The following is a 22304-nucleotide window of genomic DNA, read 5'->3' as shown; positions in this document are numbered from 1 at the left end:
TTTAAATGCATACTTTCCCAGGATGCTCCTGGAAGATATGCTCTGTCAAATAAGAGAAAATTTGTACAGAGGAATATCTAGGTTTCAGGAAATGGGAGTTCCAATCTAGAATACAGGAAAGGAGAAATCTTAGATTAGGAGAGGAATCCACTCTGGAATGACAGCTGTGCAGCAGCCCCATAGTAGTCAGTCTAGAATGGATTTTTGACCATATTGAGTAGAATTTTTATAGCTGTGGCAAAGTTTGGGAATTAATTAATGATAGAATACATAGAAAAGTGGGGCACCTGGGTGGTTCAGTCAGTTAAGCATCTGCCTTTGGCTCAGATCATAATCTTAGGGGCCTGGGATCGAATCTTAAGTGGGGCTTCCTGCTCAGCAGGGAGCCTATTTCCTTTGCTCATGCTCTCTCTCTCTCTCTCTCTCTCTTTCTCAAATATATTAAATCTTTTTTTAAAAAAAAAGGTACATAAAAAAAAACAAAAAAGGAGAGAGACAGTTATTAACTCTAGGGCAGACCAAGAAATCTTGTGCAAGAAAAAAATGTAATCATGGTGTACAATATAGCACCTATACATGATAATCCATTGAATATTGATTGCTCAGAATTGTGGTATAACTATCAGGAAAATGAAGAGGTGATGAAGTATCCGTGATGTAAGAGAATAAACATCTTTTGTAGGAAGAGTCAACATATAATGTGTAAAGTTTAAAAACCAAGAAGTAGTAGTAGTTCTAAAAGTTATTTAGAAACATGGAAGTAAAGAAGTAGAAGAAGAAAGTAGAAGTAGAATTGTTTCTGAGGATTGGGAATTGGAGATAGGATGTGCATAGGTAAAAGAGAATTCTGGTGTTTTGTTTTTTTTTTTAATTATAACTACTACCATTTGATTTTTAAACTATGCTTATGTATTTGATTAAAAATTAAAATTTGCAAAGTTAAAATTAACTTTTAAAAAATAGTCTGGAGGTTTCAACTCTAGATAAGATGGAGTAAGCATACTATATACTGTCTTAAAAGCCTGGACAGAATGCATGGAATAGCTATTTGAGTACTGTAAAAAGTAAATAGTGGCAGGCAGATTTGGGAAGAATAGAATTCAAAGTACAAGAGAACTTTCTGGAGTAAGTATATTAATATCAAATACAGTAGAGTTCAGAGCAAAGAGTTATTATTGGAGTATTAAAAAGGAAAATTATATAATAATTTAAGGGTCAATTTACCAATAAGTTACAAAATCCTTAATGTATATGCACCTAAAAAAGAGCTTCAAAATATATGATGTAATAACAAATCTGAATAGAGAAATAGATAAGTCTGAAAGTATATTTGAAGATTTCATTTCCTTTTTCCTTAAGGAATAGACAGAAAACCAATAAAAATACAGAAGATTTGCTTTTTTTTTTTTTGCGCGCGGCCGGCGATGGCGGAGGGTCCTCGAGGAACCGTCGCCGAGCGGGCCCGGCGGCAGCGTCTGCGGGCCAGTCGCTGGGCTCTTCGAGAAACCACTTAGAGGATGGCCGTGATAAAACACTAGGAGCGTAACTGCATGTAATGAGCATATAGGTAGCTGCAGATGAATATTCTCATCCATAACTTTTGTGATTGAAATTCTTCGTTGCTTCAAAGGCATGCAATTGGAAGGAAAAATGAAGAATTGGTCAAGAAGAGATGAATCGAAACATGTTGAAAATTAATATTTTATTTAACATTGATCACCTCACAATAAGTTATAGAAAAATACATGTTTGAATACTTATAATTGCTAGGCAATAAAGTATTAATCTTTAAAATAAAAAAAAAAATACAGAAGATTTGAACAATGCTATTAACCACTGTATTGAATTTACATTATAGATACTCCATACAACATTAGAATAATGTTGTTTCCAAGTGTGCAAGGAACATTTATTAAAACAGATCATATCCTGTATGATAAACTTTACATTTTTAAAAGAATTGAAATCCTAATTTGTTCTCTGATCAAAATGGAATTAAACAATTAAATTAGAAATCAGTAACACTTGATAGAAAAAGAACCCCAAATACTAGGAAATTAAAAACATACTTTTTTTTACAGTAAATGTCTAGTAATTTTTTTAATTTAAATTGTAATTAGTTGGCATACAGTTCAATATTGGCTTTAGGAGCAGAGTTCTGTGGTTCATCATTTACTTGTAACACTCAGTGCTCATCATAGCAAGTGCCCTCCTTAATATTCATCATCCATCTATCCCATACCTCTCCCACCTCCATCAACCTCAGTTCTCTATAATTAAGAGTCTCTCATTTTTTCATCATTTGTGTCCCACGCTCTCCTTGTTCATCTATTTTGTTTCTTAAATTCCACATATGAGTGAAATTATAAATATATTTCTAGTGGCGCCTGGGTGGCACTGTCAGTTGGGCTTCTGACTCTTGGTTTCAGTTCAGGTTGTGAACTTAGGGTCATGGGATCCAGCCCTATGTCAAACTCCACACTCAACACAAAGTCTGCTTTATTTAGACTCTTTGTCCTCCTCTCCACCCCCTAGAATGAATAAATAAATCTTAAAAAAAAAAAAAAAGCATACTTCTAAATAATCTATAGGTAAAGCAGAAAATCTTAGGAAAATTAGACTATACTTTGAGTTAATCAAAATGAAAATATATCCAAATATGTGGGCTGCATCTATAACAGTGCTCAGTGAGAAATTTGTATCATTAAATGCTTATTTTAAAAAAGAAGAAAGGTCTCAAATCAATAATCTAAGCTTCTACCTTAAGCTAGGAGAAGAAAAGTAAAATATATATAAAGCACACAAAAAATGGAATAATAAAGATAAAAGTATAAATCCATGAGTTTGAAAACAAAGGAAATCAATGAAACTAAAAATTGAGAAATTGATTTTATTTAAGATTATTTATTAGAGTAAGCACAAGTGTGAGGAGCAGAGGGAGAGGAAAGAATCTTAAGCAGACTCTCTGCTGAGTGCAGAGCTCAGTGCAGGGCTCAATTTCAAAACCCGGAGATCACAACCTGAGCTGAAACCAAGAGTCAGATGCTCACCTGACTGCACCATCCAGGCGCCCCTAAAAAATTGATTTTAAAAAGATCAGTAAAAAAGAGAAGCCACAAATTAACAATCTCCAGAATAAAAGAAGTCATAGTACTATATACTCTGCAGATATTAAAAAGATAATATGGGAAAAACTATACTATATGCATACATTCAACAACTTAGATGTGATAAACTAATTCCCTCAAACCCACAAAGTACCATACTCACTCAAGATGAAATAGATAACTTGAATAGTCAATCCTCTTTCTAGTAAAGATACAACTTGTAGTTTGAAAATAAATCACCTAGCAAATTACCAAGCATTTAAAGAAGTAACACCCAATTCCATTTGATCTCTTCTAGAAAATAGATGGTATGGGGCACGTGGGTGGCTTAGTGGGTTAAGCATCTGCCCTTGGCTCATGTGATGATCTGGGATTGAGCCCCAAGTCAGGCTTCCTGCTCAGTGGGATGTCTGCTTCTGCCACATCCTCTGCCCCATTCACCCCCACTCATTCTCTCTTTCTCCCTCTCTCTCTCTCTCTCAAATAGGTAAAATCCTTTTTTAAAAAATAGATAGAACCCTTCCCAATTCATTTTATGAGCCCAGTACTATCTTGCAACCAAAACTAAATGAAGACAATATAAAACAAGAAAGAAAGAAACAAACAAAACTGTAGACTAATACCTGTCAAAAAATATAAGTGAAAATATTCTTAAATTAGGTGAGATGTACAAAAATGACAAAGCCCTCTGAAAATTCTTTAATAAAGGAATGAGAAAACAGGCCATATAGAATCAACTTTTTCGAAACTATAAATTAACCAGTTTACAACATTCCAGGAAACATTTATTCATGAAAATTGCTGAATCTCACTAAGAACAGTGAATATGGGGATCCCTGGGTGGTTCGGCGGGTTTCACGCCTGCCTTTGGCCCAGGGCGCGATCCTGGAGTCCCGGGATCGAGTCCCCTATCGGGCTCCCGGCATGGAGCCTGTGTCTGCCTGTGTCTCTGCCTCTCTCTCTATGTCTATCATAAATAAATAAAAATAAATTTAAAAAAAAGAACAGTGAATATTGTGACATTTTCACTTGCCCAGTTCCCATTCCCCTCTTCAAGTTCACAGTAGTTTTAAATCCTAGTGAAAGCCAGCATTCTGCCAGCCAGAGAAGAGGCTGGATCTTATTCCTTGAGATTCCTTGAGAATTGTCATTATGGAACCTCTCTCGTGATTTCCTGGACAGGGCTATCTTATGTGACCTGATTAGGACCTCACACAGGCAATTTTTTAATTTCACAGCATCCTGAAATGACAATTAAATTTGGGTCAAGTAATAAGCTAACTAAAACAGCTTAATTGGAAAAGCTAGCAAATGAGATATACATAGAGGGCTTTAAAAGTTCTGACATATTCCTGGGACTTTAGTGGGCCATGCCCATATGTACAGTGGTGCATGTAACCAGGGATGTGCCACATGGTCAGGAAAACCTGAGAAGCCCCTAAGCTCTCACCTATGGCTGACTTTGAGGCTCTGTTGAAGCAGGAAGTGAAGACTATGGCAGAGTTGTTACCTGCCTTACTGAGCATGTTGAAAAATGTGTGCAAAGCCTCTTGGCAAATGAGACATATATTGGTTACAGATGTTTAAAGAAATCTTTGTCTAGTCATTAACTGGCCACTAAGCTGATCTAGCAGTGGTCACACATGACAGAACATAGACTTTAAAGAATTATTTTTAGAAAGTCACAACAGCAACAAAAAAGTCCTTGAGCAGAGGAAGAATCTGAATTCTAAAGTTGCCACATTGTGTTATTTAAAATGTACTTTTGCAACAAAAATGATATATTCAAAGAAAGAATATATGTCTCATACACATGAGAAAAAACAATCAATAGAAAGTGTCCCAAGATAATCCAGGCATTGTAGTGAATGTATAAAGCTACTTTAAATACAGTCAAAGAAATAAGGAAATTATGTCTAAAGAACTATAGGAAACTATGAGAATGATGTCTCACCAAATAGAATTTCTTAAGATAGAATCAATAATAATATCGAATTTTTTAAAAGAACTTAATGGAAATTCTAGATTTGAAAAGTTCAATAACTAAAATGAAGAATTCATTAGAGTGACTCTACAGCTGTTTTGAGCAGGAAGAAGACTCCGTTTACTTAAAAGTAAGTCCATTGAGATTATCTAGTCTGAGGACTAGAAAGGAAAAGAATGAAGAATAATGAACATAGCCTCAGAGACCTGTAGAACAACCCCATCAAGCATACCAATGTTCACATAATGGGAGTCTTAGAAGGAGAGAAGAGAGAGAAAGGAACAGAAAGATTAGTTGAAGAAGTAAGGCTGGAAACTTCCCAAATTTGATGAAAAACATTAATCTGCACATATAAGAAAACCAGCAAATTTGAAGTAATTTAAAATCAAAGAGATCCATACGTATACATGTCATAAACCACTAACAAAGAGAATCTAGAAAACAGCAAGAGAAAACAACTCACAAGACATCTTCAATAATTTTAGCAGATATCTTATTGGAAACTCTGGGAAGCAGAAGGCAATGGACTGACATTTAAAGATAAAGACTGTCAATCAACTCTGTATGTAATAAAACTATCCTTCAAAAATGAAGGAGAAATTAAGACATTCCCAATAAACAAAAACTGAGAGAATTAATGTCCAAAAAATTTGTCCTACAGCAAATACTACAGAGAGTCTTTTTCTGGTTGAAATGAAAAAACAATAGGCAGACATATAGACATATGTCTATATCATAGACATAACTATATGAAGAAATAAAGAGCATCTGTAAAGGTAATTTCATAGATAAATATAAAAAGTAATGTAAGTGTATTTTATAGCTCTTTTTTATCCTATTCAATTTTTTTTTAAAAAAACAACTGCATAAAGCAGTCATTTTAAATATGTGGTGATAGGCATTGTCATGAACCACCACAGGTTCGGTAATTCACTAGGAGCAGGGATACATTTGTCATATAGTTAGTTGTATGCACATGTAGGATTTATTACATTGAAAAAATACCAGGCAAAATCAGCAAACAGAATAGGCACATGGGCAAAGTCTAGGGGAAACTAGGTAAAAGCTTCCAAGGCTCCTCTCTCAGTGGGGTCATATAGGACACACTTAATTCCCAACAGTGATTATGGTAACATGTATGAGATACTGCCAATTAGGGGAGCTCATTAAAGACTCAGGACCTAGTATTTTTATTTGGGGCTGTTCACATAGCCTCTGCCTAGCACTTCCCCAAAGTTCTACCTCTTAGAAACAGATGTTTCTAAGCAGATGTTCAGCATTAATCATTGTTTACCCAAACATTTTCTTTTTTAAATTTTTATTTATTTATTCATGAGAGACACAGAGGCAGAGACATAGGCAGAGGGAGAAGCAGGTTCCCCACAGGGAGCCTGATGCAGGACTTGATCCCAGGACCCCAGGATTACAACCTGAGCCAAAGGCAAATGCTCAACCCCTGCGCCACCCAGGCACCCTTGCACAAACATTTTAAACTTAGGGAGCCTCTCCTATCAGTCAGTGATTGGAACCCTCCTGAAATCTAAGTTCCTAAACACCAGACAAAGTCTACCTTGTATGCAGGCCTCTAGAGATAAGCATTTTGGCCTGCTGTTACCTCTTTTCTGTACAGGCATACAGTGTATAAAGATATAATTTATATTACAGTAATAACAAAGGTGAGGGGAGAAGGAACAGAATTATATAAAAGCAACATTTTTATATACTATTGAAATTAAGTTGGTATTAATCCAAATTATATTATAAGTTAAAGTGTTAATTTATAATCCTCAAAGTAGCCACAAATAAAATAACTCAAAATAATATAAAATGACAAGAACTTAACATGATACATAAAAATATCTGTTGCACACAGGGGGTTTCTGGGGAGCTCAGTTGGTTAAGCGTCTGTCTCAATTTCAGCTCAGGTCATGATCTCAAGATCCTGAGATCAAGCCCCATATTGAGCTCCATGCTCAGTGGGGAGTCTGCTTGAGGATTCTCCATCTCCCTCTAAAATAAATAAATTTAAAGATTGGTTTATTTATTTTAGAGAGAGGGCACACAAGCAGGAGGGGCTAGGAGAGGGAGAGAAAATCCCAAGTAGACTCTGCACTGAGGGTGAAACCTGACATGGAGCTCGATCCCACAACCATGAGATCATGACCTGCGACAAAGCACAGACAAAGCAAACCCACTGTGCCACCCAGGCACCCCAATAAATAAAACTTTTTAAAAATATATTGCACAGAGAAGAAGCCAATAATTGGAAAATAGTGAAAAAAATTAAGACATAGAAAACAAATAGTAAAGTATGAAATAGCTAAGTAAATCCTATCTTATCAGTAATTACACCAAATGTAAATTGCATTAAGCACTGCAGTCAAGACAAAGATTTGCAAAATGCATTTAAAAAAAAGAAATACAACCCATCTAAATGCTACCTGTGAGAGAAACACTCTAGTTAAGCATGTGCACGTGCACACATACAAATAGATTTAGGTAGATAGATGGGGAAAAGATTTACCATGTGAACAGTAAACATAAGTAAGCTGGTTGATTATACTGATATCAGACAAAATAGATTTTAAGACAAAAATTGTTAATAGAATATTCTATAATGTTTCATTTCATCAAGAATATGTAACATTCAGCTTTGCAACATATACACAGATAGGCAGCTAACAAAAGGACCCTAAATCATATGTAGCAAAAACTGTCAGTTCAACAATTAAATAGTTGGATACTTTATTACCCTTTCAATAATAGAACGGTTAGAAAGTAAATCGATCAAAAATGTGAGACGTGAACACTATAACCCAACAATTATAAACCTAACATATCTATTACATTCCACCTTCCTAAGGTGCATGGGGCATATTCTTCAAGATAGGCTACAAAATAAGTCTTCAATAAATTGAATGGTTAAAATCATAGGAAGTATCTTTTCTTATCTCAGTGGAATGAAACTAGAAATCAAGAATAGCAGAGAAAATGGGAAACTCATGTGGAAATTAAAGAACACATTTTTAACCGTTGGATCCAAGAAGATATGAAAGAAACGAGAAAATACCTTGCAATGAGTGAAAATGAAAACACTGTACCAAAATTTTGAGGATACAATGAAAGCATTGCTCATTAAGAAACTTACAGTTGTAAATGCCTATTTCTTTTTAAAGAAAGATCTAAAATCAGTAGTCTAACCTCCTTTCTTAAGGAATTAGGAAAAGAAGGGCAAGCTAAGCCCAAGGCGAGCAGATCAAAGGGATAATAGATATTAGAGTGGAAATAAAAAAGAGAGAGAATAGAAAATCCAATAGAAAAAAATGATAACAAAAGGGTTTTTTTTTTTTAAGATTTTATTTATTTATTCATGAGAGACACAGAGAGAGACAGAGACACAGGCAGAGGGAGAAGCAGGCTCCATGCGGGGAACCCGATGTGGGACTCGATCCCGGGCCCCCAGGATCACACCCCGGGCTGAAGGCAGCACTAAACCGCGGGGCCACCAGGGCTAACCTTTTTTTTTTTTTTTTTTTTAAGTTGGTTCTTTGAAAAGATAAAATTGACAACCTTTAACTGGACTAACCAAGAGAAAATACAGAAAGGATTTAAATTACTAAAATTAGGAATGAAAGAGGGGATGTGACTACCAACCCCATAGAAATATAAAGCCTTATAAGAGAATGCCTTGAACAATTCCATGACAACAAATTACATCACTTAGATGTGATGTACAAATTCATAGAAAAACATAAGCTACTGTAACTGATACAACAAGAAGATCTGAATAGATCTATAAAAGTAAAGAGATAAAAGAATTAGTAATCAGAAATTTTCCCATAAAGAAAAGCTCAGGACCAAATGGCGTCACTGATGAGTTCAGTAAATACTTGAAGAATTAACACCAGTCCTTTACAAGCTCTTATGAAAAATAGGACAAACATGTATCAACATATTCCATGAGGCCAGTATTGCCTGTTACCAAAGTCAAAGCCCTCACATGAAAAAAAAATTACACAACAGTATCTCTTATGGGTGTAGATGCAAAAATTCTTAATGGAAAATAGAAAGCTGAATCCAGTAATTTACTAACAAATTATACACATTGACCATATGGGTTTTATCCTGGGAATGCAAGGTTGGTTCAACCTCCAACCAATTTTGTTGCTCCAACTAAAGTCAATGTAATATACCATATGGTGGAATAAAATACAAAAAACACAAGATCTTCTTAAGAGAAGAAAGAAAAGCATTTGACAGTATCTAATATATTTTCATCACAAAACACTCAGTAGAAATAGAAGGGCATCTGTGACAAACCTATAGTTAACATTTCAATAGTGAAAGACTGAAAGTTTGCCCCTTTGTTTGGAAATAAAATAAGGATGTCCACTCTCATCACTTGTATTCAGTATTGTATTAGAGTTTTTACACAGGACAAATAGGCAAAAAAGATAGAAAGGAAGGCAGGCAGGCAAGCAAAGAGAGAAAGAAAGGAAGGAAGCGAGAGAAAGAAAAAAAAGTTGGATTTGAAAAGAAGTAAAATTATTTTAAACTTTGCAGATGACATGGTATTCCAAATAGAATTCTTTTAGCCATAAAACATAACTATTAGAGCTAATAAGCAAGTGCAATAAGTTATAACATTCAGTATACAAAAATCAATCACCTTATATACAGTGGGAATAAACAATCCAAAAAAGAAATTAAGAAATTCTATTTACATATTGTTGTATGGTAACAAATAATAGCTACATTTGTCATAAGCATAGTATAACATATAGGTTTGTTAAATCACTACGTTAAGATCTGAAACTAATCTGAAATTGTGTGTCAACTATATTTCAATAAAAATAAATTTAAAATTTTTCATCTCTAATAGCATCAAAAGAGTAAGATGCTTAGGAGTAACTTTAACAAAAGAAATGCCAGACTTTACACCAAAATCTGCAAAATATTGTTGAAAAATTTTTAAATAAATGAGAAAGAATTCCATGATGATGGATTGGAAGGCTTATTTTTAAAATAACAATATTCCCCCTAATTAATCTACAGAGATTTAGTGCAGTTCCAAAATCCCACTGGATTTCTTGTAGAAATTGAGAAAGCTGATCCTAAAATTCATAGGGAAATTGAAAGAAACTCATTTTAGTCACAAAAATATAGAAATAGAACAAAATTGGAGAACGAGCGGTTCTCAATTTCAAACATATGCAGCGCTACAATAATCGAGACTGTGTTGTACTGGCATAATATAGACATATAGAACAAGGGAGTAGAGTTGAAGGTCCAGGAAACTCCAATATTTACAGTAAGTTGATTTTTGACAAAAGTGCCAAGACAGAGGGAGAAGAAGATGGTGGAGTAGGAGGACCTTAGGCTTGTCTTGTCCCATGAACACAACTATGTAACTACCAAATCATACCCCAGAAATCAACCTGAAGACTGACAGAACAAACAACACAACTAAAGGGAGAGCAGGGGCCACAGTATGCTCCTTGCTGTTCCTTGACTATGTCAGATAAGCTCTTGTACCAAGGTCTTTGCATTTGCATTTCTCTTTGCTACAAAACTTCCTTTCCACATATATACACAGCCTATTTCCTTACCTGTGAAGGATCTGTTCAAATGATGTTTTTTCAGGTGCTCAATATTACTGTATTTAAAAATGTAGCGCCCCCAACATTCCCTGTTCTCTATTTTTTCCTTAATACTTAGTATATTCTCATATACTATATAATTTTCCTACTTTCTGCCATGGACTGAATTGTGCCCCCACCCCTCAAATTCATATGTTGAAGCCCTAATCCCCAATGTAATGCTATTTGGAGATGAGGCCTTTGAAAGGTAGTTAGGTTTAGACGATGTCATTCACACGGGCCCTCATGATGGGATTAGTGCCCTTAGAAGAAGAGATACCAGAGAACTTGCATGTCCCTTCCTCTCCCTCCTCTCACCCTCACACAGTGAGATGGCTGACATCTGCAAGCCATGAGGAGAACCTCACCAGGGAACTAATAAGTTCACACCACTTTCTTGCACTTCCCAGCCTCAAGAAATGTGAGAAATAAATTCCCATTCGTTAAGCACCACCCCCCCTTAATGTGTCAAGACAATTCAATGGGGAAAGAAAATCTTTTTAACAGATGGTGCTGGAATGACTGGCTATCCATATGCAAAAGAAAGAAGTTAGTCCCCTTCCTCACACCATATATAAAAGTTAATTCAAAATGGGTCAAAGACTAATGAGGTGTAAATCTTTTGTCCTTGGATTAGGCAGTGGTTTCTTAAATCTGACATCAGCAGCATAACTAAAAAAAAATAGATAAGTTGGGCTTTGTCAAAGTCAAAACTTTTGTTCTTCAAAGAACGCTACTAAAAATGGAAAATACTCACAGATGGGAGAAAATAGTTGCAAAAAGTGTTTCTGATAAGGGTGTAGCATCCAGAATATATAAAGAACTTTTATAATTCAACAATAAGAAGATAAATAATGCAATTCAAAAATGGGCTAATAACTTGAATAGGCATTTCTCCAAGGGATATACAAGTGGCCAGTATACACATGAAAGGATGCTCAGCATCACTAGTTATTAGGGAATTGCAAATCAAAACCACAGTGAAATGATACTTCACATTTCCTACAGAACATATAATGAAAAAGTGGATAATAAGTGTTGATGAGGGTATGGAGAAATTGGAAACCTCACACAAAGCTGGCAGGAATGTAAAATTGTGCAAGTGCTTCAGAAAAAAAGTGTGGTAGTTCCTCAAAAAGTTAAATATTGAATTCTGTACAATCCACCAATTCCACTCCTAGTTGGATTCATATGAAAATTTGTACCAAATGTTCAAAGCAGCATTATTCATAACAATCAAAATGTGGAAACAACCCTAATACTCATTAACTCTCCACCAAGGCACCACTCGACAGGGGGCTCAATCTCAGAACCCTCAGATCATGACCTGAGTTGAAATCAGGAATCAGACACTTAAGCAACTGAGCCACCCAGGCGCCCTTGAATAATTTTTAAGATTAAAAATTTTTTTAGCAAACCCAATATGACAATCTGTAAAAAGAATAATGCACCATAACAACATGTGGTTACTATCTAAGGAATGAAAGTCTGGCCCTCTATTTGAAATTTTGCCAATGTGCTTCACCATGCTAACAGTCTAAAGAAGAAAAACTACATGATCATATCAATTGATACTTCCGAGGTTTCTTTTTTACAAAATTAAACATTCATTAATGATGAAAACTCATTAAACTAGAACAAAGTTCATTTACATAAAATCTACAACTAATATGATACCAAAGGTTAAAAAAAAAAAAAAAAAGTCTGTGTGGCTAAGATTTTGGAAAATATTTTCAATAATATTTTGGTTTTCAAAATAGAATGCATATAACATTTTTAATATAAGTCATCAATAGTTGGCAATTGTTTTTTTAATATACCTACTTTGGTATATTATATTGAACCATTTCTATAACCTTGCTCATAATAGCAAAGCTTTGATTAAAGGAATATTCCACTGATATATCACTGACTTTCTCATTCTTTTATCTGTCCCATGAGAAATTTGGCTTTTCTTTTTTTTTAAAGCTTTATTTATTTTAGAAAGAGAGCACAAGTAGGAAGGCAGGGAGAGGGAGAAATACTCTCAAGCAGACTCCCTGCTAAGTATGGAGCCCAGTGCAGGGCTCAATCTCACCATTCTGAGATCACAAACTGTTACAAAATGAAGAGCCAGAGGCTTAATCAACTGCACCACCAAAGCACCCTGTTGGTTTTTATTTTCAAGTTTATTTTTGTTTGATTTTTCTCCCTATTTCTTTTTATAGGTGTATTCGACACAAAAATGATTGGGGAGCTCTTATTCTAGTGGATGATCGCTTCAGGAGTAATCCCAGTAGATATATATCTGGTAAGATTCTCAGATGGGCTTAAAGTAAGAAATAATAGGGAGCCCTGGGTGGCGCAGTGGTTTAGCGCCTGTCTTTGGCCCAGGGCGGGATCCTGGGGACCCGGGATCGAGTCCCACGTCGGGCTCCCGGTGCATGGGGCCTGCTTCTCCCTCTGCTTGTGTCTCTGCCTCTCTCTCTCACTCTCTCTGTCTGTGACTGTCATAAATAAAATAAAATAAAATAATAAAAAAATGGAAAAAAAAGTAAGAAATAATAATGATCTTTGGCATTTGATAACTACTAGTTTTAAAGAAAAATTTTGGACAGAATTTGTTTTACTAAATCAAACTTGGAAAAATTCACATTGTTGGGAAATCTAGCCTTAATAATGCTTGTGTTTATAAAAAAAAAAAAAGTAGAAGAATCTGGTTAGATACTAACATAGTATTAATCAGGATCCTTCAGTTTCATAGAATGTAGGATTTAATTAAGTAACAGAGTATTTAGCATTGTAAGGGGAAAAAAAGGCTGTTCACAAAAATGAATTTTCCAGGAAATAAGTTTTTACATGTAAGCATGTAAGCAATCGCCTTTGTCTGCTTAGAATTCCTTATTCTTTCATTATGGAATATACTGAAGTTTGATTGTTTATTTAGATATGCTTCAGCTGTTCTACAGTTTATGTTAGTCAGAACTAGTATTTTCTAAAAGAAAAAAAGCACCATGTGGGTCTCAAGATGAAATAGATGGTCATTTTTTGCCCACTTAGATGAACAAGTACTATGTGCCTATAGTTTCTATCCAGTAGTCAGAGTCCCTTTAGAGTCAATACCAGGAATCCATCTGTTATTAAAGAACTGTTAGGAATACTTGCATCTGTATTATCTTTAAAGCTTAAAAAGTTCATACCGTACAATGATAGAGATGCAGAATTTTAAGTTTCTTTCAGATTAGCTACCTGTAGGTATGGACTTTGTTTTCTATCCCAGAGCCTAATATTTGGTTTGGTATTAAAATGTATCCACCTGGTTTAAAATAGCAAGTGCTTTATTAGTCTTTTCTGCCCTTTCCATGTAAAGCAAGCCATTGTGCTTAGGTCCAGATATAACTAAAAGAAAAATGTTAAGTGCTTATGTTTAGTCAGCAGATGGAGCTCAGAGTCTTTGTGTTTTCAAAAGCAAATGGACATTTTGCACCAAAAAGGCTTTCTTTGATTACAGAAAGTTCCAAACATGAAAGAAGTTTATAACTAAAAATTGTCCATTTTAGAAAGTTTCTTGTTTAATTGTTATAATTATTTTCCAAGTTAACAAAAATAAAGAACTTTAAGGGAAATGTTTATTTAAAATGTGCTTCTAGGGCTACCTGACTGGCTCAGTAGATAGAACATGTGACTCTTGATCTTGGGATTGTAAATTTGAGCCCCCCATGTTGGATGTGGAGATTACTTAAAAATAAAATCATTAAAAAATTAAAAATTAAAATATTATTCTTGCCAACTATACTTCAACTAAAAAATGCAAAATATGAAAAAAAGTTTTTCTTATTTTAAAATCTTGAAGTTAAATTTTTATCTGATCAAATTTGATTTTTTTAAAAATTGTATTTTTTTAGTCTGTATAGCCAATGTGAGGCTCGAACTTAAAATCCCAAGATCAAGAGTTGCATACTCCACTTACTGAGCCAGCTAAGCATCCCTGACAGATTTTAAATGAAGAATTTTTCATTATTTTTGTATGGTTTTTATTTATTTTTTCTGAGATTCATAAAAATTTGAAGTCTTCTTATCGAGACAGTAATAGCACAACATACAAATTCCTTTTGATTTCTAGTCTTTGTTTAAATTCAGCTTGTAGGGACGCCTGGGTGGCTGAGCAGTTGAGTGTCTGTCTTTGGCTCAGGTCGTGATTCCGGGATCGAGTTCCATATCAGGTTCCCTGTGAGGAGTCTGCTTCTCCCTCTGCCTGTGTCTCTCCCTCTTTCTGTGTCTCTCATGAATAAATAAATAAAATCTTTTTTTAAAAAAATTCAGTTTGTATTAACTATAGAACTCCATTTGATTTGCATTAAATATAGAAAAGCTCCATTAAAAAAAAAATACTAAAGGGGAATGTATTTGAAATGAATGAATTACAACTTGAAACTTGAAGCCCTGTCTTACTTTTCTTCTAACTTAAAATACCATAGTGACTTTTTAAACTACTTCAGAAGATGATGATAGTTTTAGTAATACCAACCAGCAGAGAATATTTATTTTTTAGAAATCCAAATGTCTGATTTTGAATTTCGTTCTGAAATTAAACAAAACACTTATACTTTTATGTGGTTCAAGTTTATACATTACTCGCATGTCACAGGTCAAATCCTATCCCTTATAACTTGGTTATTTATATATTAAAAAAGAATTATGTAATAAATATACAAACAGGACATGATTTGTCCCTAATAACATTGTTATTCTTTTCATTCCCTGGATAGTTTAAGACATTTGGAATTGGGGGAGAAGAGCAACAAAAAAGGAATCTTGAATTTATTTTTGTGAAGGAAGTCAAAGTTAGAAAGTTGGAATGGAAGACTGTTGATTGTTGTTTACAACTTTTAGTTTCCTTAAAATTAAAGAGCAGGCATTATTTGTGGAAAATTATGATGAAATTAAATTTGCCTTATTTCCCCAGTTATCCTAAACTGACAAATAATACATTTCCCCCTCTGCCTCTTCCCTCCCTCCAGTTGATAATCACTGCACATAAAGAAAAATGTTACTGATACATGAGCAGAGTATACATGTGAAGATGTTTAGGCAGGAAAAATACTGAGAATCATTCTATATACCCTAAATTCATGTGGATTACTTCATTAGAAAAATGATCTAAGTGTTTTCTTAATACATATTTTTTAAGATTTTATTTATTTATTCATAAGAGACACAGAAAGAGGCAGAGACATAGACAGAGGGATAAGTAGGCTTCCTGTGTAGAGCCCCCCAATGCTGGACCTGATTGCAGGACCCAGGATCATGACTTGAGTGAGCCAAAGGCAGATGCTCAACCACTGAGCCACCCAGGTGCCCCAAAACATAATAGCTTAAGAAACTAAATAACTACAGTTTCTTCCTTGGGTTTACTTTTTTCCTTAGGACTTTCCAAATGGATACGGCAGCAGATTCAGCACCATTCAACCTTTGAAAGTGCACTGGAGTCCTTGTCTGATTTTTCCAGAAAGCACCAAAAGGTCATTAATGTATCCAAAGAGGACAGAAAGTTTACACAAGACAGTGAGTCTATACTTGAAGTGACCTGTTTGAAGGACAATACATTAACTTACTTAGAAGCAGCAAGTCCTCTAATACCAGAAAATCCTAGGAAAGGTGAAGCAAAAATACGTGTCCAAGAACAACAGTGTCTTACAATAACTGAAAGTCCACCTCTACCAAGAGGCATCATCTCCAAAAAGGAAAAAGGTTTGAAAAGTTTTGCCTATTTACATTTGATAGAGAAGTCTTTCATTATATCCAGTGAAATGATATTTATTGTGCTATAGATTAATTTTTTAAAACACGGTTTGAAATAGAAAGTGTTACCATAAAATAATAAAATAATATGGTGTATTGGAATGGGAACAAACTTTTGTCAAGAGATCTAAGCATAGTTTGTAGTTCTCCACTCACAAGGTTTGCCACCACCTAGCTGTGTGACCTGAGCAAGTCATGTAACTTTTTTGAGTCTTAATAGAAAAAAGAATCTATACACACCTATCTCTTAGGATGGGCTGTAAAGATCTAATAATATGAATATCATGAATATCATGAATAAATATCACAGCATAGTAAAATATACTGTACAAATGGTAGATATTTTTCTAAAAGCTATAATAAAAATTGGTCTATTTATAGATACAAGAGCAGTATTCAAGTAAAAAACATGAATTTCTTAGTTTAGGTAAATATGAGTCATTTATACTAAATGATAAAAAAATAATTGTAAAAAATAGAGGAGTATCTGGGTGGTTCAGTTGATTAAGCATCAGACTCTGGGGGTTTGGGCTCAGGTTATGATCTCAGAGTTGTGAGATTGAGCTCCACATAGGGCTCTGCACTCAGCAAGGAGTCTGCTTGAGATTCTCTCCCTCTCCTCCTGCCCCTCCTCCACTGTGTGGGCTCTCTCTCGTTCTCTCAAATAAATAAATAAATAAATAGGTCTTTAAAAAATATACATATATATATACACACACACATATAAGAATACACACACACACACACACAAGAATAGTCTGTCAAGGATTGACAAACTATGGCTTATGGACCAAATTTGGCCATCTGTTTTCATAAAGCACGTCTAATGGAACATAGTCATGTCTATTCAGTTACGTATGGTACACAACAGCAGAGTTTAGTCATAGTATGTTTTGTACTGGAACAGCATAATTGAGTACATACGTACCTCAGAGATATTGTGGGTTTGGTTCTAGACCACCACGATAAAGCAAGTATCACAATAAAGCAATTCAAGTGAATTTTTTGGTTTCACAGTACATATAAAAGTTATATTTACATTATACTACAATCTCTTAAGTGTACAATAACACTGTCTTTAAAAATAATGTATATACCTTAATTTAAAAATATTTTATTGCTAAAAAATACTAGCCATCTGAGCTTTCAATAAGTCATTATCTTTTTGCTGGTGGAGTGTCATGCCTCAGTTTTGATGGCTACTAACTGATCAGGGTGGTGTTTGCCAAAGGCTGGGGTGATTGCAGCAATTTCTTAAAAAAAAAAAAATACCACATTGAAGTTTGCCACATCAATTGACTCTTCCTTTCATGAATGATTTCTCTACAGCATGCGATACTGTTTTACTTAAAAGTAGAACTTCCTTTCACAATTGGAGTCTGGGACGCCTACGTGGCTCCGTAGTTGGACCTCTGCCTTCAGCTCAGGGCATGATCCTGGAGTCCTGGGATGGAGTCCACAGTGGGCTCCCTGCATGGAGCCTGCTTCTCCCTCTGCCTGTGTCTCTGCCTCTCTCTGTGTGTCTCTTATGAATAAATAAGTAAAATCTTTAAAACAAAACAAAAAATAAAATTGGAGTCAGTCATCTCAAACCCTGTTGCTACTTTATTAACTAACTTTAGGTAATATTCTAAGTTCTTTGTAGTCATTTCAAGAATTTTCACAGCATCTTCACTAGGAGTAGCTTTCATCTCAAGAAACCACTTCCTGAAAAAAAAGAAAAAGAAAAAGAAAGAAAGAAAAAGGAAAGAAAGAAAGAAAGAAAGAAAGAAAGAAAGAAAGAAAGAAAGAAAGAAAGAAAGAAAGAAAGAAAGAAAGAAAACACTTCCTGCTCATGTGTAAGAAGCAATTCCTCTTCCATTGAAGTTTTATTATGAGACGGCAGAAATTCAATCACGTTTTCAAGCTTCCCTTCTCATTCTAGTTCTCTTGATATTTCTACCACATCTCCACTGAAGTCTTGAATCCCTCAAAGTCATCCATGAGGGTTGGAACCAGCTCCTTCCAAACTCCTCTTAATATTGATATTTTGACCTCTTCCCATGAATCATGAATATTCTTAATGGCATTTAGCATGGTGAATCCTCTCCAGAAGGTTTTCAACTTTTTTTGCCTAGATTCATCAAGGGAATCCCGATCTATGGCAGCTATTGCCTTATAAAAATGTATAATGTATTTCCTTTTTTTTTTTTTGATTTATTTATTTATTTTAGAGAGAGAGAGAGAGAACACGAGCAGGAGAAGCAGAGGGAGAATCACAAGCAGACTTCATGCTGAGCACAGAGCTGGATGCAGTGCTTAATCTCATGACCCTGAGATCATGACCTGAGTTGAAAAAAGTGTCAGACACTTAACTGACTGTGCGACCCAGGTGCCCCCAAAAGTGTATTTCTTAAATAATAAAACCTGAAAGTCAGAATTACTGCTTGATCTATCTTAGTTTCAACATGTCTTTCTCACTAACTGTATCGTTTCTAGCTTTTGATTTAAAGTGAGAGATTTGTGACTCTTCCTTTCACTTGGATGCTTAGAGGCCATTGGAGGATTATTAATTGGCCTAATCTTAATATTGTTATATCTCAGAAAATAGGGAGGCCTTAGGAAAGGGGAAAAAATGGAGGAACAGCTGGTCAGTCAAGCAGTCAGAACACAAACATTTGTCTACCAACTTCACCATCTTACGTGGCTGTGATTTATAGTGCCCCAAATAGTTACAGTAGTAACATCAAAGATCACTGATCGCAGGTGACCACACAAATATAATAATGAAAAAGGTTGAGATATTACAAGAATTACCAAAATGTGATACAGAGACATGAAATGAGCAAATGCTTTTTAAAAACTGTTGCCTCTATGCTTGCTTGATGCAAGGTTGCCACAAACTTTGAATTTGTAAAAAACACATTATTTGCAAAGTACAATAAAGAAGGTATGCCAGGGTGGGAGGGTGGGGTTGACTGGGTGATGGGCACGGAGGGGGGCACTTGATGGGATGAGCACTGGGTGTTATTCTATATGTTGGCAAATTGAACACCAATAAAAAATGAATTTATAAAAAATTTAAAAAACAGGAAGGTATGCCAGTAATATGATCCAGAAAGCCTAAAATCTATACTGTCTGGCCAGTTACAGAAAAAGTTTGCCAAACTGTGATCTGTATCATTGGATATTATTTTAATTGTTTTAACTAATATATGACAATTTAATATATGAAGCATTAAATATTTACTTTGTTGTACCTGTTGGGTTGGGGTTTTTTTGGTTTTTTTGTTTTGTTTTTTTTTTTTTAAGTAAATGTCCTAGTGAATTCAAAGCCATTAGACTGGTAATCAGGAAACCTAAGTTCTAGTTTGGGTCTGATTACTAACCAGTTTTATAACTTTAAACAAATAATTTAGTCTTTGTGGTTGCCAGTTTCCTTTAGGGAATTAATCTAGATCAGTTTTTCCCAGTCCTTGGTTAGTGAATTTTTAAGGCAGAGTTTTATAGTGTGTTTCCTCCGTTACTCAGCCCTCTTCCTATTCCTTTTACCCCTCCTTTTTTCATTGACTTCTGAGGTCCCTGGTGTGGAATTTGATAGTTTACCAGACAGCATTATAACTTGGGCTCAGAATCACTGGAGATCTAAGATTCCTTTCAGAGTTCACATTTTGTTCTCTATATTCTAATATGGAAGTCCTGCTGCTATTGGTTGTGGACTTTAAATTAGGATCCTATACAGTTATTTCAGTATTTTTAACAAAAATTACTATATTAGAAGCAGAAAATTAACACTTTTAAATTTTGTATTCGTAGATGATCCTGTATTATCAGAAGAGTTTGCCCAGGCAGTCAAAGCAGAAAAAAATGTGATTTCCAGATCCACAAGCCCAATCTTCAACAAACAAACAAAGCCAGTTAGCTGGTCTAACTTTAATTCTTTGGAACGTTATTTTACTGGTGAAATTCTGACTGCAGGACCTAAGTTCAGGTCACCAGAGGACTGTGCCTCTAGCATTTCCACTTTAGAAACAGAAGAGGGTTATAAAACAGTTTTGCCACTCACTGATAAATGTGAATCCTCATCTCTGATGTTAAATGCATCATGCTCTCAATCAGAAGTCATTTCATCAGTAAAGATTGATTCTACTCTTCTTAAAAGAAATTGTTCCAAACAACTATTTTGCTGTGAAGAAGCCGTGGATCCAGACATTGAATTGTCTCTACTTGGTGAAGAAGCTAAATCTTCCACTTCACATAGAGCTTCTGAAACAGAAGCAGAGGATGAATCTATCTATTTTTCACCTGAGCTTTATGATCCTGCGGATACAAATGAAGAAAAGAATGAACTAGTTGAAAGTGATAGAGACAATAGATTTGTTGATCATTCAAATTGTATTTTAGTTGAAGATCTTTTTGAAATTAGAACTATTAAGGGAGTGGATTCAGTCCAAGAAATGAAAGCTGAGGATTGCACAGTCACAACATTGAATAGACTCATGCATATTAAAGAAAGTAAAATTGATAACATTGATAGTAATATGAAAAAAAACTCATATAAATGAATTGGAACTAGGAAAAACTTGTGAAACAGATATAAAGAACTTTAATCAGTTGCCTTCCAAAAATAAAGGTGTGTTCCTGGTGTTAGATAATAATACTTAACTATAATACTATAAAAATATGTTGTCATGCTTGTATTAAACTCTATTTTAAATGACAACTCCTTCATTGGATAAATGGTATAGTTTTTTTATTTTAAAAATATTTTTCACTTTAATTCTTTGGTATTAGAGGTTTTTAAGTCTTATTTTATGTTTAGAATGTAAGTTTTGTTGTTTTTGAGTTTTGAGAGTGATCCATACAAAATATTTTCTTCTAACAAATTTTCTTTACCTATATACTTAATCTGAAAGATACATAGTTTCCTGAGGCACTTTAAATTTCACATAAATATTTGTATTTTATAGTCCTATTCATCCATTTGTTTTCATACTAATATATAAAAAATGAATAGCAGTCTAATCCAGTCATACCTCAGTCATGTTTTATATATTCACCTCAAATCAGTTTATTTTAGAAATCAAAGTTTTCTTTTAAAAGCTTATTCCTGTATTAAACTGCCTATTTAGAAGTAATTAAGAATGAAGAAGAAAACTATGTATTTTTAACTGATATTGCTTTACATTTTTCTGTTTTTGATAAACCAAAATCAAGCACATTTAAAGCAAATTATGTAGTTACAAAATGCCAAATGATGACTCCAGATTTGCAATTCTAATTATTTAGCTTCATTGTGGAAAAAGGTGACATGTTCTAGCATGAAAGCTATAACTATGAAATTGTTAGGATAGAAAACTTCATATGTAAATTTTATAAGTAAACCCTAACATGTAACTGCAACTGAAAAATGTTCTCTTATGCTCACTAATTTTCTGTAAATTTTGACTCTGTTTACGTGTTTGTGAATGAAGCTATATTTCTGATCAACAATGGTTATAAAAGATGCCCTTCTCTGTTATTATTTCTTGAAAATTACATTCACTCATGTTTTTCTAAGAAACATCTGTTATTTGATGGACTTTTAGGCTTTGTGTGGATGATTCGAATTGAAATTTTGTGAGTTGTCAGTTTGGATATGTTTTATTTTTTCAACAACTCAAAATTCCCAGCAATCCAGTATTTTATATAGTCATTTGGATAAATGAATTATTATATTGTATATATTTGCTTTTATTTTGAAAGTGTTTAGATTGACTACAGCTTTTTTCTATAGCATTGGATATTAGAACTGTGACAATAGTTCAAAGAAAT

General features: G+C 34.4%; 1 protein-coding gene across 3 annotated transcripts in view; it reads left to right on the top strand.

Annotated features, from left to right (window-relative positions):
• Nucleotides 1–21983, top strand: part of BRIP1 (BRCA1 interacting DNA helicase 1) — a 180653-nt gene extending 158670 nt beyond the window's left edge. For 2 of the 3 annotated variants that reach the window (XM_072779704.1, XM_072779703.1), the window contains 3 exons: nt 12938–13020; nt 16137–16460; nt 20307–21983. In XM_072779704.1, coding sequence (XP_072635805.1) covers nt 12938–13020; nt 16137–16460; nt 20307–21055 — 1156 coding nt within the window. In that variant the 3' untranslated portion in view covers nt 21056–21983. The remainder of the gene's footprint in view (nt 1–12937; nt 13021–16136; nt 16461–20306) is intronic. The other variant, XM_072779705.1, reaches the window with a different exon arrangement.
• Nucleotides 21984–22304: the final 321 nt, after the last annotated feature.

This window comes from Canis lupus, chromosome 16 (genome assembly GCF_048164855.1).
Source record: "Canis lupus baileyi chromosome 16, mCanLup2.hap1, whole genome shotgun sequence".
Classification (NCBI taxonomy): Eukaryota; Metazoa; Chordata; class Mammalia; order Carnivora; family Canidae; genus Canis; species Canis lupus.
The sequence above is the reverse complement of the archived record's forward strand: the minus strand, read 5'-3'. Positions and strand labels throughout refer to the sequence as shown.